The sequence below is a fragment of the Rosa rugosa genome, chromosome 5 (assembly GCF_958449725.1).
Source record: "Rosa rugosa chromosome 5, drRosRugo1.1, whole genome shotgun sequence".
In the NCBI taxonomy this organism is placed as follows: Eukaryota; Viridiplantae; Streptophyta; class Magnoliopsida; order Rosales; family Rosaceae; genus Rosa; species Rosa rugosa.
In genome coordinates, this window is record NC_084824.1 from 24,005,414 (window position 1) to 24,024,956 (window position 19,543).

Below are 19,543 nucleotides of genomic sequence, written 5' to 3' on the forward strand. Positions count from 1 at the left end.
TAATAGAGTTGTACGATTTTGGTGATCGAGGTTAAGTAAGATGACTAGCAAAAAGGGAATCATGACTTGGGTTATGGGGTTAATTCATATGTTATTTCATCTAGAGTCACCTCAAAAAGGTAAATTACATGGTATGGGACATGTAGACTCTTTATGTCTCAGCATGTGAGTTAACATGTAATAGATGAAAATTGCATTGCATACATCCATGTATTATTGTTTTGATAATTACTGGTTTGTGTTGCTTAAAGAGGGTTAGCCTCCTACTGAGCTATTGATGGTCACCCCTATTAAATATTGCAGATACTGAATATGAAGTTTAATTTTCCCTTCAAAGAGTTTTGTGATTAATGTGAAGAAAGTGTGAGACTTGTCCGGTTTAGTTTTCTAGAATAAGAGCAAAGGCTGCCAGTATGTAGTTAGCCCGTTTAGTTTTAATTTGCAGCCTGTATAGGTTTGAATTTTCCGTGGGAATAATGAACTATCAAGAAAGTTTGTAATGTAATCTATATAATTATGTTTGCTGCATTATAGGTTTCTTCTTTTTCCATAATCCAGGTTATGTTCATTGAATTGGTTATGTCTTTCAATTGATTATAAGTTCTTTGATTTGTTTCATCATTTTCCACCCTTACATTTAAAAATTCATTGGTTAAACTCAAGGTAGAACAGAGGTCTGTAAATCTGAAATTGTGTTTCTGAGACTTTTTACTGAAAATTGTACATGTCGGTTAAACATCTTAAAGATCATTTCAGAATTGGAATCTCTTAAAAATGACTTTTCTAGAATTAGTTATGATTTTTCAAAGTTATAGGTCCCCATGTTTGGCTATTTTTGAGTTGGGATGTGACAACTCCCCATGTTTGTCTATTTCTTGCATGTGTATGGCTAGGTCTAGCACCTGCTTGTATTCGTGATGTTCTCAATCACGATTATCAGTACCTCCATTGAGGTCTTTCTTAATAAAAGTTCTTTTATAATTCAAAAAAAAAAAAAAAAAAAAAATGAGTCAATCTGACAACCAATTTGTTGTGGGGCTCACAATTTAAGCTAGTCAAAAGCTGTTATTCTCCCTTTAATTTCCACTCTCATTTAGTGTTTTGTTGTCGACGCAACAATTGTTGGCCTCACAACAATTTTAGCTAGTCAAGCTGCATGTTCTCCTCCTTTTCCACTCTCATTTAGTGTTTTGTTGTCGACGCAAGCTAGCTTGACTAGCTGAAATTGTGTTACCCCATTAATTTTTTTTTTTAATTCTCCCTTACCATGAAAACTCTAATAAAGTTTTCCCTAATACCTAATTATGTTTTTTTGTTTTTATTTTTTTAAACTATTTTACCCTCACTCCTTTGTTACATAGAGAGAGAGAGAGAGAGAGAGAGAGAGAGAGAGAGAATGGAAGAGAAAGAAGTAGACCTGTAAATGGATCGGATTTGGATTGGATCGACCTAAATCTAAATCCGTTTACTTAAAAAAAAATTCGATCCAAACCCGCTCCGTTAACCCGGCAGATCGTTAATAGCTCGATCCAAATCCGTATCCGCCGGATTAACAGATACTCAATCCGCTAATCCGACCCGTTATAATTTCAAATATTTTAAAATTTTAAATAGTAATATTAATTTTTTTTTAAAAAAAAAACCCCACCCCATTCCCACCTTTGATGGGGCTCGAACTCCTGACCTCTTATATATGAGACCAAAGCCTTACTACCCTACCAAACACACACACCCAATAGTAATATTAAATTTATATCATGATACCTCATAAGATATTAATAAAATATTAAAACAACATGAAAAGTATCACCAAAAGTAAAATTACATTATCAGAATTCTTAATGCTTCTTGGAATCTTGGGCGATAGACTGTCCCTTAGATTTCTGTAAAAAATTTGTATTAAAAATTCTTCATATTTTATATTTTATATTTTTAAAAAATAATAATATATTAATAAAAAAATAATATTTTATTATTACAAAAACGGGCCGGATCATTAACGGATCGGATCGACCTATATCCGTATTTGATCAGTTAAATAAACGAGTTAACTGATTCGGATCAGTAACGGATCAATGGTCAAAACTTTCGATCAAAACCCGTCCAATAGTCACGGATCTGGAGCGGGTCCGGATCAAAATCCGGTCCATTTATAGGTCTAGAAAGAAGCCATAGGAGACATCGCCGGAATCCGGTCATCGGTTGCCGAAATCTGGTCACCGGCCGCCACCCACTGAACTTCTCTAAAAACCTCGCCGGAGGTCCTCAAAGAGGTCGTCGGAGATCTTATAGGTCGCCGGAATGGTTTATTGCCCACAAATAGACCTTTATTGCCCCACTATTGGGGGCAATAGAGGTTTATGAAACCTCGTCGGAAGTCTCCAAAGAAGTTGTCGGAGATCTCATATGAGGTCGGAGAGGTTTATTGCCCACCCTAATAAACCTTTATTGCCCCCCAATAGACCTTTCGGTCTCCGAAATGAGAACTAATCTCCCTAAAATTAGACAAATAAAACTTTGATTAATTAAGAAAAAAAAAAAGGAGATTACATCAATTCAAAACATTTATTGCCCCCTAATAAACGTTTATTACCCCTCAATAGACCTTTTAACAGGCCTCTATTGCCCCCCAATGAAACATTTTTTTTTCTTTCCTTCCAGGCATTCTGCCCCCATTTTACCCAAAATAAAATAAAATTATTTGGGCACCCTGAAAATGCTCTAGGCACCCACGTCATCTTCTTCCTCTTCTCCCTTCTTCGCCGGTTCCAGACTCGGGAGCCACATCTATCATATCTTGTATCGAAAACTAATTCGGATACTAATAACCAGATTAAATTCAACAAAATTGAAGTTGAATTTAAAACCTCTCATTTCCAACACTCGAAGGCAGCAGTCAAACCTCTCACTCGAAGCAACCTGAAGAGGCAAAAGGGAAAAGGAGCAAGAGCAAGAGCACGAACACTAACGGAAATCTCACTCTGGCTACTGATGCACCAACAAACTTCTTAATGATGCGTTACTGATTGCAGCGGTGTCACGCCTCTGATTTTTAACACAAATAAAAATCGATATATAATCTCATAATTATGCATGCGTGATCGTTCAACTATCTATACAAAATACCTGAAAACTTTTTCCCTTTAAACCAAGTACATACTGATGCCCTGAACCCTCAAAGTTAATATACACTCGCTCTCCACAGAGTTATATATTACACGAGTTTACAAATTAAATTGCTGCAACAACATAATAAGTAAATGCTGCTCCGAGCTCACTACAAGCGGAAGTCTTAATAACAGTAAAGTCACAAAATTGGCTTCCTATTGTATAGCTGTAAGCACGCGATCTCAGCTTCAACCACGATTATCCTGACCTGCAGGATTAACCCCTACACCGTTTGAATGGTGCACCGGGTTGCCACACAACAAACTCGGTAAGCTTTTGCAAGCCCGTATGAGTAACTCAAAACAAACACCACACAACTCACACCAAAAACGAGTAAAACCTTTCAACTCGAGAATAAGGAAAACATATCATGCTTCCAAAAAACAATACTCTTTTTCCAAAAGAAAACAACGAAAGTCACATTGTGACAAAATCATATAAATCGTTAACCTAACAATTTAAATATGATAAATCGATCCAACTTGGATAATAAAAGTCAACTCACAACAAAACATTTCGGTCCAACCTAGACAAAACATCAAATCGGTCCAACCTGGACAAAATATCAAATCGGTCTAACCTGGACAAAACATCAAATCGGTCCAACCTGGACAAAACATCAACACACACAACAAATCATATCAATTGTTAACGTAACAAATCGAATATGAATCTTCGGTCCAACCTGGACAAAATATCAACACACATCAATCATATCTATCGTTAACCTAACAAATAGAATATGATTCTTCGGTCCAACCTGGACAAAATATGTACCCAGGAGTCGTAAGTAACCTACTTAGATCCATGAGGTACAATGGCAGACAGAGCTCTAACTGAATTGTAACTTGTCACCCGGCCAAGGTTCAACCTTATGATATAACATTGCCTGAGGATACAACCTGCAACCCGCAACCCCGGATCCTTAGGCCAACCTGACCCTCAGATCAAAACATTAAACGAGTCGCATTGGACTCAAAATGTTAAATAAAATCAAACGGAGAAATCACAACATGTGACTCTCAAATCCTCAGACCACCGATCGTCAGATTAAAACATTTAAAATGGTCATACCGAACCTGAAAATGTTACCCAACCCAAAAGGAGAAATCACAACATGCAACTCCCCAAATCCTCAAACACTTTTCAAAACAATAGAAATACCATTTCCCACCATAATTATTTTCCGAAAAGTCACATCACAAAACGAGAATGAACTCACCCACACATATATATTTCACGTAAATATATATATATATACACACACACGTGGTCATTCACTCAGGAATGCCACTAATGCCAACTATAGTTTGCAGTTAAATCAATAACTCTCAAAACGATAAAAGTAATTTCATTTGTAAATGAACATTGTGAGATTACTCACCTCAGAATCCCGCTGCGTCTTCTATACAGAACCGAACTAACACTCACACCAACAACTTGTCCAATTCACCTTTAGAAGCACCTATTCACCAATGATCTCAAATCAGTCTACGAATCACCAAGTGATTAAAGTTCGAATCCCCAAATCGAACAACAACCCTGAAGGTAAAGCCAATCGAGGTGAAACCTCATCCGAGACCACCCAAAGTCTCCGGAATGCTACTACGATCGATGTGACAGAACCACAAGTCGATCAGATAATCGGATCCTCACGGATCGAATAAATCAAACGGTCGGAAACAGTAAAAATCATAACAATTTCAAACGAACTTCAAAAATTGCGTATTATATATCGAAACGCTTGTATCGACGAGTAGAGGATATATAATACCAGAAACAGTCCCTTAAACGGCCGGAACGCCGCTAGAATGCCGCCACAGGGGGTGGCGCACTGCCACAGGCCAAAAATCAATATTTCACAAAACTCCCAACATCAAATATCTTCATCTCAGCATGCTTATCAACTTTCATAACTAGCCTCAAGTCAGAATCTAAGCAAAAAGGATCGAAAACTACCTCGCAAGCCGTGAATCACTGTTCAATCCGAGTTGAACCATCTTCCATGTAAATCGATCCAAACAACCACCACAGATCGATCAGGGAGGCTCCTACGAACTCACAACATGAAGCATGAAGCCACAACGTTGCCGGAACTGTGTTTTCCGACCGGGTCCGAATACACCAAATTTCGCCGCCTTGCTGCGCCGTTGTTGCTGAGAATCGAGGCTAGAGGATGCTACAAGGAGGAGCGCACGGAGGAGACGAACTGATCTGGAAAGTTTCACCGCCGGAGACCGCCGGAAAATTCGGGTCGGAACACCGGGTCCGAGTCGGGTTAGACGCGGGTGAGGAGAGAGAACGGAGAGTTTTCAGAGTTTTTGGAAATAGAAATGTGAAAATGAAAATAGTAAGTTTCCGAAAATGGAAACTCCTATTTATAGAACTTTCCCAAAACTTCCGCAAAACATAACTTTCTCATACATACTCCGATTGACGCGTTCCACATATCCACGAACTCGTATTGACACGCTCTACTACTTTCGTGAAGGAAGTTTTCCGAGAAACCCAACGTATAAAAAGTCAACCTTTGCAACCCCTCTAAAACCATATTCTTCGACTAATATTTCGTCTGAAACACTTCCACTCCGTCCACGAGCCACGAAATCGTCCAATAACCACAAATTAGATTTCGGAAAATTCTCTGAAAATAAATACGAATTTCCGGGGCATCACAAGCGGAGAGTGAGGCGAGAAGCTGAACGACGTCGTTGTCGAGGGAGAAAAGGTTGACGAACGGAGCTTGCCGGAATTCGATTCAGAGCAGCTTAAGGTCATCGTTGTGATGAGTCGGAGATCTGGCAAGCTGGTGTACTGGTACGAGGACGCGGTCTGGCTTGTCGGCGAGCGGTACGGAGACGCGGGCTGTAAGGGGTGGTGCTGGTTCGAGGTGAGTCTGAAGTCGGTCTCGGAATGACGGGAGGACGCTGGCCAATCGACATCGACTCTGACGAGGAGGGAGTGACGAGGAGAGAGAGAAAGAGCCAGCGTCTGTAGAGAGAGAGAGAGAGAGGCATAAAATATAGTTTATTAGTTATGTCAAGGGCAAAACTGTCATTTGGTTGGAACATGGTAAATAGGAATAAAAATTTGTTATTGGGGTAAGTGGGATAAGTTTGGCCAATTTTAGTGTTTTGGATCAAAGATCCTTATTTGTTTCGGATATAAAGAATATATTATTATTTTTTTGATCGGAAGAATAATTATTCTCCATAAAGCTGTCCAATTATGGTTTTGAAAAAATATCAACCATCCGATCTGGCCACTACAAATATCTGTTAGAGTTTTAATTAAAAAAATAATAATCAATTAATATTTTCAGCCTCCATGTCATTGTCAGTCTACTTCTCGCATATATGTGCTTAATGACCAATTTTCTGTGTGGCCCACAATCTCAACTTGTCGAAAGCTCTTCTCCTCCTTTTCCACTATCGTTTAGTATTTCGTCGTCGTCGACGTCAGCCGAGTGCTCATGATACAGGATTATTCAGCTCCAGCTCCAGCTAAACTTACAATATAATCTCTCCCGTTCTCTCCTCTTCTTGTTTATCGGATTACCTCCCTCTCTCCCTCCCTGCCTTTGTTTATCTCCCTTAAAGGTTTGTCAATATATGTCTCTTTGCTTATATTTCTACTTGTTCTTTTTGTTTGTATGATCTTTGCGGCGGACGTCTTCCTTCTGTTACTTCTATTCTGTGTTCTTTGCTCTGTGATTATTTCTTGGGTTGCCCGTGAGGTAGTTCGTTCTTGTATTTGCTTTTCAGTCTTTTGAAGTTTTGTATTATTGCACAAATGGGGTCTTAGTTTCCTATTGTTGCTATTTCTGCAAGTTTTCATTGTTTGATTCTAGTTTCTGGGCATGTTAATTTGTTTCGAATTCGAATCATAGTATTGGCAACCCAATCCTAGTATTGCCCATCTAATAAGAATGATGTTGCTAACATTTCTTGTATGTGCTTTTCTTACTATAACATAAGTCAACTTCATAAGGCATCTGTTTTATTATTTTGTAGAAATTTTAGTAATTTTAGAGTATCATAGCACAAGAATCTGCAATGCCAGTATTGGACTCTGTTTAATTTTATATTTGTATCAAGTATTAGATACATTAGGAGATTGTGTATGGTTATAGGTTTCGTTTCTGAATGATATGGATTGCTGTGCTGAACTCCTATGTCCTCAAACAGTAAACATTCTTTATTATGTTAATAGGAGCATCTGTACTCACTTATACATCTAGGAGTTGTGGACTTAGTTCCATCTATAACAATATTCATCCTGCTGCTTTTTAGCTACTGCGAAGGCTACAACTTTAGGAACTTAGAAATGGAGAGCAAATTATAGAAATCACCTTTTTTTTTTTTTTTTTTTTTTTCTGATCGATGGAGACTTTGGCGGCTTGCTTATCTTCTTGCTTCTTATTATATAAGAGTTCTATTTGGATTCAGAGTTTCAAACTAGTATAATCTTTATCTCATCCTTTGATATATGGAGGTTCTTCTCCTCATTTATGGTGTGATCTGTGCTGTTTTAGTCTTTGTCAGGCAAATTGTTAATGGTCAGAATATTTTCATTTGCTTCAAGATATTAATATACCTATAGCTTGGTGAATGCCATTTGTTTAGATGGAAGATCAACGAATGTGGGAAGACTTAAACACGGACTGCTTGGTGAATATTTTTGGAAGAGTTGGAATGGAGTCACTGCTTTTGGATATCCCTTTTGTGTGCAAGTCATGGTACAAAGCAAGCCTCATTCCTTCTTGCTGGCAATGTATCATTTTTCCTGACTTTTCAGCTGATCAAACTTTTGACTTTAGTCGCCAAGGTGTTGAACCTAATACCATTTGTCAAAGATTTCTTTCTGAATTTCGAATTGATAAGAGTCATTTCTCCTCGACTGCTTTTATGAAGTGTGTCATCAATCATAGCCGAGGAAAAGCTACTTCTATCACACTACCTGCATATTGTACTCAAGAGGCAGTTGAGTTTGTTGCCCATGAGTAAGTTTCCACTTTGTAATTCCATGTGTTTAAATGGTAGAGAGGCCTTGTACTCTTTTTACTTATTTACTCTTTTTCCTATGAGCAATACACATTGGAACCACAACATTTCCAAAAATTTCTTCAGATTAAAAGTACTTTTTTATTTGTTTTCTAAATGTTCATCGCTCCAGAAACCCTGTCATGAATAGCTATTTTTTCCCCTTTGCAGATGTCCTGACCTTGTGTTTTTGGATATATCTCGATATTTATTGTTTACCCCATCAAGAAAACTAATATCAGATCTGATTTGCAAGTGGGAAAATTTGGTGGAGTTATGGTTAAGTTGGAGCTATAATTTAGAGAAGATCCTGTCGCAGATCAGTGTTCATTGCAAGAGTTTTTGTTCTCTGCGTGTGTCTTATGCTTCCATTCATAAAGATGAAGCGTTGACAATCACTACATTGGTGCCTAATATTAAGTACTTAAACTTGAGGTCTGCAGATTTTGATCGGGACAGCCTTGTCTCAATACTGAGGAGCTGCAAAAGTCTTGTGCTTTTGGATGTCAGAGATTGTGTTGGGTTTAATGAAGCTGATGAGGAAATCTTGAAGCTTTCTTCACATATTAGTAAATTTATATGTGAGGGTTCGAAAGAAGAATTGTTTATTATACCATGATGTTTACAAGGAACGAGGGCTGCCGTTATCAATTTGATTATGAACTTTGCTAAGATAATTGCAGGACTGCAATTTGCACTGGACTTGTTTAGTGCTGCTGAACTTGTTTAGTCTTATATGTAAATGTGGTGGTTGGGCACCTCAAGATGATCATTACTGATGCTCTTTATGTAAATTATGAGCTTGTTGTTGGCTCCTTACCTGATTTTCTTACTCCATCTTATTAACAGCATTGCCTTCAAAATTTTGTTGTTTGTATTATGTATATACAGTATGTTTTGTATAGATTCCAGTTGTTCAGCTTAATATATTGTCTTTTATGAACAAAACTGCTTGACCAAAACTAGCTGCCTAGTTCCGATTGACCGCAAGCTTTTCTTCAAGAACAATGATGATTGCCCAGATATGAAGAAGATTCTTGCTATCCAAGTAAAGTGCGCCCTTTGAAGGTAGGTATAGAGTATTGTTGAGAATCTATAAATGCTAAGAGAATATAACTTTATAATTTCATGATCCTTAAATGGGGAAGAAGAATTGGGGGTCTTTGAAGTTCAGATTTACTTCTGAGAACTAGAAGTGAATTGGGGTTGTCTCTTAACTAACTAGAAAAGAAGAAGAAACTTAAATTGGGATTGTCTCTTAATTCGACCAGGTTAGTTCTCTGGGCTTGATCGAAGTGAAAGACTTTTCTAACATCTTCACAATCGGAAGGCTCGTTGGGCTTGAAAAGAATGTTTAGATATTTGGATATCTTCGCCGATTGTTCTTTCATGTATCATCATTGGCAAAGATCAAATCACTGGGTAAGTTGAACTGAAACGGAGGAGAAAATGATGGGAATGGGAACATGCTACGACTTTGTTGCACCAGCTGATGTTTTGTGTTAGTACATGTTAGTACAACATGTGTTGTTGGCATTCCATTAACCACAAAAGTATTCATAAGCCATGTGATGATCTTAATTATATATTTCTATGTGCTCTGCTTTGAGATGGTGACTTTTGCTTTTTAGGCATGCACATCGAAGTCTACACATGTTTGCTGTCCATGCAGGTTGTGCGCTGTGATCTTCTGGTGATTTGTTAGTATTAACATATTGGCAAGGAGAGGCAATATCCCATTGAGATGGATCCGGGTGAGGAAGAAAATCTTGGAGAGGTAATTAATATCCCCTTGAGATGGATCCGGGTGAGGAAGAAAATCTTGGAGAGGTAATTAATATCCCCTTGAGATGGATCCGAGTGAAGAAGAAAGGTGAAAGCAACCATATCTTTTCCTTGCTGTCCACTTAATTCAATCATGGAGACCTTGCTGTCGTAAATGAAAAGGGAAGGACATGGCAGCTAGGTTCTCCATCTTTCTATCATGGAAATCTTGCTGTTAAAGAAAAGGTTTCGATCTAGCCTTGCTGTTAATCTTAATATCCACTCAGTGCAATCATGAAGACCTTGCTGTCAAAGATAGAAGTAGGGAGCAAGTGCATCTTGACCTCGTGGTCTTACTCCAACCGAGCTGAAGAAACTTGGTTATTGTTCCTCCTATATATATAGGAGTTCTGTGGTTTTTTGAGGTGGGGTGTCTGAGTTCAAAGTTCAAGAGATTAAGTTAGTCATGAGTATATTTCATTCTTGATATTCTCTTGTATTAAACACCGATGAGTTCAGTTGAGAAAATCAACTATGTTTGAGTTTTCAAGACCGATGTTTTCAAGACAAGTGGAGCACATTTAGAAGCTGTAGACAAATTACTGAGAGGTAGTTCAACTGGCTAAAAGAGTTTAGCTAGAGATAACCGAGTCCAGAGTTATCCGAGAGGTTGTAAGTGTACCTTGTATTTTGTTTACTATTTTATAGTGTGTGCTTAAGCACTTGGCCCGAGGCCCGCAGTTGTTTACCTCACTTTTGAGGGTTTTACTGCGTAAACATTTTCCTGTGTTTTTTACTTTTCTGTTATTTATTCTTATGCTTGCATATGGTAAATGCTTTATACTGTTGGTTAGGGATAGATAGGTTTTTCCAATCCCTCAACAACGTCCAGGAAAATTGATTGCAAATAATTGTTAATTGCCTATTCACCCCCCCTCTAGGCCATTCTAGTACTTTCATTTGGCATCAGAGCAGGTCACTAGTTCTCCTAGTGAGATCCGTAGGGTGTCTAGAATGGATAGAGATAGAGAACGTTCTGGTTCTATAAACTGTCCACCTTTTTTTGATGGGAATGATTATTCTCAGTGGAAAATTATGATGCAAGCCTTCTTACATTCACAGGATGAACATATCTGGAATATTGTTGAACTTGGGTGGGAGGTTCCCACAAAGGAAACTAAGTCTAAAGAGAGTGAGAGTTCTGCTTCCGTAAAAGAACCTAAGTCTAGGCAAGATTGGTCTATAGCTGAAGTGCGTGACTTTAACAATGATGTTAAAGCACGGCACAGCTTGTATACGGCTCTTTCTATGAAAGAAAAGAAGCGTATTGGAACTTGTAAGACTGCCAAGAAGGCATGGGATCTTCTTCAAATGACTTATGAATGAAACAAGAAAGTTAGGACTCAGAAACTTCAGAACTTAATTTCTGAGTTTGAGACAATGACTATGGGAGATGATGAGTCCATTGATGATTTTCATTCTAGGCTTATAAATGTGACGAATGAGTGTGATAGTCTTGGTGATCCTATTGCTGAGAATAGGATTGTAAAGAAATTCCTTAGGTCTTTACCTTTGAGTTTTCAAAATAAACAAACTGCCATTGAAGAAGTTCAGGATTTAGATACCTATACCTTAGATGAACTTCTTGGGAATCTTCAAACTTTTGAAATGAAAATCAGGCCAGATAAGAAAGTAAAAACCATTGCCTTGAATGCTGTTAGGAAAGTGGATGAAAAGCCAAAAGAGTTAGTAAAGGAAAAGGATAGTGACTCCGATTTTACTGCTGAAGACTTTGCTCTCTTAACCAAACATTACAAAAAGTTTTTAAGATCTGGTAATTCGTTTCAAAATTCCAAGAACTTCTCTGGGTCTAGTTCTAGGAGAAATATGAGCGGTGACTATTCTTCTGAAAAAGACACTAAAGCTAGGTTTACCTATAAGAAACCTTCTGTTGATAAACCTAAGTGTTTTGAGTGTCAGGGTTTCGGACATCTTGCGGCAGATTGTGGAAATAAGAGATTCAAGGCTCGTTCAAATAAGGCTATGAACACAACCTGGAGTGACTCTGAGTCTGACACTCAATCTGAGTGTGGTGAAGACAACGTTGCCTTAACTGCTGCTCTTCATCCTTCATCCTCATGTGAGTATGAAGAAAAGGATCTTGATGATGAAGAAACAAATGATCAAGCCATGGCTGACAAATACCAAGAAATGTGTAGAGCCTCCACCAAAATGTTGAAGCTAAATCAATCCTTGAGTGAAAAACTTTGTCTGGTAGAACAAGAAAAGGAGGGGATTGCTAAGCACATGCAATCCTGCACAAAAAACTGGGAGATCGAGAAGTCAGTGTATGTTGGGCGTATAAAGAGCTTACAAGATAATTTGGATACTCAAATTAGTCTTGTTAACTCCTTGTCTTCTGAAAAACTGAGCCTAGAACTTTCTTTGAAAGAATCTCAAGAAAATTTTTTAAAGTTTTCAATAAGTTCTGACAAAGTTTCAAAAATGATAGGCATTGGAAAAGTTGGAGGGGACAAGAAGGGAATAGGATTCTCTGACAGCACTTCTTTCAAGGACTCAAAACTATCAGGTTTGTGAAAGAAAAAATGACTCCTAAGAATGAATTTCCTCCTCCTTTTAAAAGGTTTGTTCCCGTATGTCACTACTGTGGCATACTTGGTCACATTAGACCCAGGTGTAATCGTCTCAAGAAACACTTTCAAGTATCCAGTGTGTCTAAAAGGTCAGTTCAAAACATGTCCTTGCATGACAAATTGAAAGAACATTTGAAAGAAGTTAACAGGATTACAAAGCTGGTTTCAATCCCAAAGTCTTCAACTCCAAAATCAAAACAAGTCTGGGTAGAAAAAGGTTCACACTCTTGTCATGTTGCTTCTGTAAATATTCCTTCCTCTGATTTATCTGTGTTTGATAATACTTGTTTGCATCAAAAGGATTCAGATTTTATTGAAGCAACGTGTCTTGTTGCCTTAACTGTTTTAGCAGCAAGAAGGGCTGATACTTGGTACATTGATAGTGGTTGTTCTAGACATATGACAGGTGACAAAAGCTGGTTCACTTCTTTCTCAGATGAGTTCACATGTGGATCTGTTACTTTTGGAGATGGAAGGAAAGCAAAGGTAATTGGTAAAGGGAGTGTTTGCACACCAGGTATTCCCAACTTACAGAATGTTTTATATGTGGAAGGGTTGCATTCAAATCTGATCAGTGTGAGTCAAATGTGTGATGATTATGAAGGTGTTTATTTCAACAAAGATAACTGTGTTGTACTTGATAATGTTGGCAAAAGTATCATGGGAGGAAAGCGGTCCAAAGATAATTGTTTCTGCATACATGCAAATGAAACTAACATGTCTCAGGTGTGCATGAAGATCAAAACCACAAATGATATTTTGAAACTTTGGCACCAACGGTTGGGGCACATCAACTTTCAAGATCTTGTGAAGTTGTCCAGCAAGGAAGGTGTACGTGGCTTACCAAAATTAAGTGGACAAACAGATATTGCCTGTGAAGGTTGCAAGCTAGTTGTTTACCTCACTTTTGAGGGTTTTACTGCGTAAACATTTTCCTGTGTTTTTTACTTTTCTGTTATTTATTCTTATGCTTGCATATGGTAAATGCTTTATACTGTTGGTTAGGGATAGATAGGTTTTTCCAATCCCTCAACAACGTCCAGGAAAATTGATTGCAAATAATTGTTAATTGCCTATTCACCCCCCCTCTAGGCCATTCTAGTACTTTCATTTGGCATCAGAGCAGGTCACTAGTTCTCCTAGTGAGATCCGTAGGGTGTCTAGAATGGATAGAGATAGAGAACGTTCTGGTTCTATAAACTGTCCACCTTTTTTTGATGGGAATGATTATTCTCAGTGGAAAATTATGATGCAAGCCTTCTTACATTCACAGGATGAACATATCTGGAATATTGTTGAACTTGGGTGGGAGGTTCCCACAAAGGAAACTAAGTCTAAAGAGAGTGAGAGTTCTGCTTCCGTAAAAGAACCTAAGTCTAGGCAAGATTGGTCTATAGCTGAAGTGCGTGACTTTAACAATGATGTTAAAGCACGGCACAGCTTGTATACGGCTCTTTCTATGAAAGAAAAGAAGCGTATTGGAACTTGTAAGACTGCCAAGAAGGCATGGGATCTTCTTCAAATGACTTATGAATGAAACAAGAAAGTTAGGACTCAGAAACTTCAGAACTTAATTTCTGAGTTTGAGACAATGACTATGGGAGATGATGAGTCCATTGATGATTTTCATTCTAGGCTTATAAATGTGACGAATGAGTGTGATAGTCTTGGTGATCCTATTGCTGAGAATAGGATTGTAAAGAAATTCCTTAGGTCTTTACCTTTGAGTTTTCAAAATAAACAAACTGCCATTGAAGAAGTTCAGGATTTAGATACCTATACCTTAGATGAACTTCTTGGGAATCTTCAAACTTTTGAAATGAAAATCAGGCCAGATAAGAAAGTAAAAACCATTGCCTTGAATGCTGTTAGGAAAGTGGATGAAAAGCCAAAAGAGTTAGTAAAGGAAAAGGATAGTGACTCCGATTTTACTGCTGAAGACTTTGCTCTCTTAACCAAACATTACAAAAAGTTTTTAAGATCTGGTAATTCGTTTCAAAATTCCAAGAACTTCTCTGGGTCTAGTTCTAGGAGAAATATGAGCGGTGACTATTCTTCTGAAAAAGACACTAAAGCTAGGTTTACCTATAAGAAACCTTCTGTTGATAAACCTAAGTGTTTTGAGTGTCAGGGTTTCGGACATCTTGCGGCAGATTGTGGAAATAAGAGATTCAAGGCTCGTTCAAATAAGGCTATGAACACAACCTGGAGTGACTCTGAGTCTGACACTCAATCTGAGTGTGGTGAAGACAACGTTGCCTTAACTGCTGCTCTTCATCCTTCATCCTCATGTGAGTATGAAGAAAAGGATCTTGATGATGAAGAAACAAATGATCAAGCCATGGCTGACAAATACCAAGAAATGTGTAGAGCCTCCACCAAAATGTTGAAGCTAAATCAATCCTTGAGTGAAAAACTTTGTCTGGTAGAACAAGAAAAGGAGGGGATTGCTAAGCACATGCAATCCTGCACAAAAAACTGGGAGATCGAGAAGTCAGTGTATGTTGGGCGTATAAAGAGCTTACAAGATAATTTGGATACTCAAATTAGTCTTGTTAACTCCTTGTCTTCTGAAAAACTGAGCCTAGAACTTTCTTTGAAAGAATCTCAAGAAAATTTTTTAAAGTTTTCAATAAGTTCTGACAAAGTTTCAAAAATGATAGGCATTGGAAAAGTTGGAGGGGACAAGAAGGGAATAGGATTCTCTGACAGCACTTCTTTCAAGGACTCAAAACTATCAGGTTTGTGAAAGAAAAAATGACTCCTAAGAATGAATTTCCTCCTCCTTTTAAAAGGTTTGTTCCCGTATGTCACTACTGTGGCATACTTGGTCACATTAGACCCAGGTGTAATCGTCTCAAGAAACACTTTCAAGTATCCAGTGTGTCTAAAAGGTCAGTTCAAAACATGTCCTTGCATGACAAATTGAAAGAACATTTGAAAGAAGTTAACAGGATTACAAAGCTGGTTTCAATCCCAAAGTCTTCAACTCCAAAATCAAAACAAGTCTGGGTAGAAAAAGGTTCACACTCTTGTCATGTTGCTTCTGTAAATATTCCTTCCTCTGATTTATCTGTGTTTGATAATACTTGTTTGCATCAAAAGGATTCAGATTTTATTGAAGCAACGTGTCTTGTTGCCTTAACTGTTTTAGCAGCAAGAAGGGCTGATACTTGGTACATTGATAGTGGTTGTTCTAGACATATGACAGGTGACAAAAGCTGGTTCACTTCTTTCTCAGATGAGTTCACATGTGGATCTGTTACTTTTGGAGATGGAAGGAAAGCAAAGGTAATTGGTAAAGGGAGTGTTTGCACACCAGGTATTCCCAACTTACAGAATGTTTTATATGTGGAAGGGTTGCATTCAAATCTGATCAGTGTGAGTCAAATGTGTGATGATTATGAAGGTGTTTATTTCAACAAAGATAACTGTGTTGTACTTGATAATGTTGGCAAAAGTATCATGGGAGGAAAGCGGTCCAAAGATAATTGTTTCTGCATACATGCAAATGAAACTAACATGTCTCAGGTGTGCATGAAGATCAAAACCACAAATGATATTTTGAAACTTTGGCACCAACGGTTGGGGCACATCAACTTTCAAGATCTTGTGAAGTTGTCCAGCAAGGAAGGTGTACGTGGCTTACCAAAATTAAGTGGACAAACAGATATTGCCTGTGAAGGTTGCAAGCTAGTTGTTTACCTCACTTTTGAGGGTTTTACTGCGTAAACATTTTCCTGTGTTTTTTACTTTTCTGTTATTTATTCTTATGCTTGCATATGGTAAATGCTTTATACTGTTGGTTAGGGATAGATAGGTTTTTCCAATCCCTCAACAACGTCCAGGAAAATTGATTGCAAATAATTGTTAATTGCCTATTCACCCCCCCTCTAGGCCATTCTAGTACTTTCATTTGGCATCAGAGCAGGTCACTAGTTCTCCTAGTGAGATCCGTAGGGTGTCTAGAATGGATAGAGATAGAGAACGTTCTGGTTCTATAAACTGTCCACCTTTTTTTGATGGGAATGATTATTCTCAGTGGAAAATTATGATGCAAGCCTTCTTACATTCACAGGATGAACATATCTGGAATATTGTTGAACTTGGGTGGGAGGTTCCCACAAAGGAAACTAAGTCTAAAGAGAGTGAGAGTTCTGCTTCCGTAAAAGAACCTAAGTCTAGGCAAGATTGGTCTATAGCTGAAGTGCGTGACTTTAACAATGATGTTAAAGCACGGCACAGCTTGTATACGGCTCTTTCTATGAAAGAAAAGAAGCGTATTGGAACTTGTAAGACTGCCAAGAAGGCATGGGATCTTCTTCAAATGACTTATGAATGAAACAAGAAAGTTAGGACTCAGAAACTTCAGAACTTAATTTCTGAGTTTGAGACAATGACTATGGGAGATGATGAGTCCATTGATGATTTTCATTCTAGGCTTATAAATGTGACGAATGAGTGTGATAGTCTTGGTGATCCTATTGCTGAGAATAGGATTGTAAAGAAATTCCTTAGGTCTTTACCTTTGAGTTTTCAAAATAAACAAACTGCCATTGAAGAAGTTCAGGATTTAGATACCTATACCTTAGATGAACTTCTTGGGAATCTTCAAACTTTTGAAATGAAAATCAGGCCAGATAAGAAAGTAAAAACCATTGCCTTGAATGCTGTTAGGAAAGTGGATGAAAAGCCAAAAGAGTTAGTAAAGGAAAAGGATAGTGACTCCGATTTTACTGCTGAAGACTTTGCTCTCTTAACCAAACATTACAAAAAGTTTTTAAGATCTGGTAATTCGTTTCAAAATTCCAAGAACTTCTCTGGGTCTAGTTCTAGGAGAAATATGAGCGGTGACTATTCTTCTGAAAAAGACACTAAAGCTAGGTTTACCTATAAGAAACCTTCTGTTGATAAACCTAAGTGTTTTGAGTGTCAGGGTTTCGGACATCTTGCGGCAGATTGTGGAAATAAGAGATTCAAGGCTCGTTCAAATAAGGCTATGAACACAACCTGGAGTGACTCTGAGTCTGACACTCAATCTGAGTGTGGTGAAGACAACGTTGCCTTAACTGCTGCTCTTCATCCTTCATCCTCATGTGAGTATGAAGAAAAGGATCTTGATGATGAAGAAACAAATGATCAAGCCATGGCTGACAAATACCAAGAAATGTGTAGAGCCTCCACCAAAATGTTGAAGCTAAATCAATCCTTGAGTGAAAAACTTTGTCTGGTAGAACAAGAAAAGGAGGGGATTGCTAAGCACATGCAATCCTGCACAAAAAACTGGGAGATCGAGAAGTCAGTGTATGTTGGGCGTATAAAGAGCTTACAAGATAATTTGGATACTCAAATTAGTCTTGTTAACTCCTTGTCTTCTGAAAAACTGAGCCTAGAACTTTCTTTGAAAGAATCTCAAGAAAATTTTTTAAAGTTTTCAATAAGTTCTGACAAAGTTTCAAAAATGATAGGCATTGGAAAAGTTGGAGGGGACAAGAAGGGAATAGGATTCTCTGACAGCACTTCTTTCAAGGACTCAAAACTATCAGGTTTGTGAAAGAAAAAATGACTCCTAAGAATGAATTTCCTCCTCCTTTTAAAAGGTTTGTTCCCGTATGTCACTACTGTGGCATACTTGGTCACATTAGACCCAGGTGTAATCGTCTCAAGAAACACTTTCAAGTATCCAGTGTGTCTAAAAGGTCAGTTCAAAACATGTCCTTGCATGACAAATTGAAAGAACATTTGAAAGAAGTTAACAGGATTACAAAGCTGGTTTCAATCCCAAAGTCTTCAACTCCAAAATCAAAACAAGTCTGGGTAGAAAAAGGTTCACACTCTTGTCATGTTGCTTCTGTAAATATTCCTTCCTCTGATTTATCTGTGTTTGATAATACTTGTTTGCATCAAAAGGATTCAGATTTTATTGAAGCAACGTGTCTTGTTGCCTTAACTGTTTTAGCAGCAAGAAGGGCTGATACTTGGTACATTGATAGTGGTTGTTCTAGACATATGACAGGTGACAAAAGCTGGTTCACTTCTTTCTCAGATGAGTTCACATGTGGATCTGTTACTTTTGGAGATGGAAGGAAAGCAAAGGTAATTGGTAAAGGGAGTGTTTGCACACCAGGTATTCCCAACTTACAGAATGTTTTATATGTGGAAGGGTTGCATTCAAATCTGATCAGTGTGAGTCAAATGTGTGATGATTATGAAGGTGTTTATTTCAACAAAGATAACTGTGTTGTACTTGATAATGTTGGCAAAAGTATCATGGGAGGAAAGCGGTCCAAAGATAATTGTTTCTGCATACATGCAAATGAAACTAACATGTCTCAGGTGTGCATGAAGATCAAAACCACAAATGATATTTTGAAACTTTGGCACCAACGGTTGGGGCACATCAACTTTCAAGATCTTGTGAAGTTGTCCAGCAAGGAAGGTGTACGTGGCTTACCAAAATTAAGTGGACAAACAGATATTGCCTGTGAAGGTTGCAAGCTAGTTGTTTACCTCACTTTTGAGGGTTTTACTGCGTAAACATTTTCCTGTGTTTTTTACTTTTCTGTTATTTATTCTTATGCTTGCATATGGTAAATGCTTTATACTGTTGGTTAGGGATAGATAGGTTTTTCCAATCCCTCAACAACGTCCAGGAAAATTGATTGCAAATAATTGTTAATTGCCTATTCACCCCCCCTCTAGGCCATTCTAGTACTTTCATTTGGCATCAGAGCAGGTCACTAGTTCTCCTAGTGAGATCCGTAGGGTGTCTAGAATGGATAGAGATAGAGAACGTTCTGGTTCTATAAACTGTCCACCTTTTTTTGATGGGAATGATTATTCTCAGTGGAAAATTATGATGCAAGCCTTCTTACATTCACAGGATGAACATATCTGGAATATTGTTGAACTTGG

General features: G+C 37.9%; 4 protein-coding genes across 5 annotated transcripts; all 4 read left to right on the top strand.

Moving 5' to 3' along the window:
* Positions 1-6,560: 6,560 nt before the first annotated feature.
* Positions 6,561-9,073, top strand: LOC133709392 (F-box/LRR-repeat protein At3g48880-like). Of its 2 annotated transcripts, none has more exons than XM_062135118.1 (3): positions 6,561-6,767; positions 7,771-8,170; positions 8,382-9,073. In XM_062135118.1, the coding sequence occupies exons 2-3, from the start codon at positions 7,794-7,796 to the stop codon at positions 8,827-8,829; spliced, it is 825 nt and encodes a 274-aa protein (XP_061991102.1). In that variant the 5' UTR covers positions 6,561-6,767; positions 7,771-7,793; the 3' UTR covers positions 8,830-9,073. The 2 variants fall into 2 exon arrangements, with proteins under 2 accessions (XP_061991102.1, XP_061991103.1); XM_062135119.1 differs by having other exon boundaries at positions 7,794-8,170.
* Positions 9,074-11,414: 2,341 nt separating this feature from the next.
* Positions 11,415-12,572, top strand: LOC133711398 (uncharacterized). Its single transcript, XM_062137528.1, has one exon. It carries the CDS (start codon positions 11,415-11,417, stop codon positions 12,570-12,572), a length of 1,158 nt encoding a protein of 385 aa, XP_061993512.1.
* A 1,647-nt stretch (positions 12,573-14,219) lies between these two features.
* LOC133711399 (uncharacterized) lies at positions 14,220-15,377 on the top strand. The gene has a single exon (XM_062137529.1). The coding sequence runs from the start codon at positions 14,220-14,222 to the stop codon at positions 15,375-15,377; it is 1,158 nt and encodes a 385-aa protein (XP_061993513.1).
* Positions 15,378-17,024: 1,647 nt separating this feature from the next.
* LOC133711400 (uncharacterized) lies at positions 17,025-18,182 on the top strand. Its single transcript, XM_062137530.1, has one exon. It carries the CDS (start codon positions 17,025-17,027, stop codon positions 18,180-18,182), a length of 1,158 nt encoding a protein of 385 aa, XP_061993514.1.
* Positions 18,183-19,543: the final 1,361 nt, after the last annotated feature.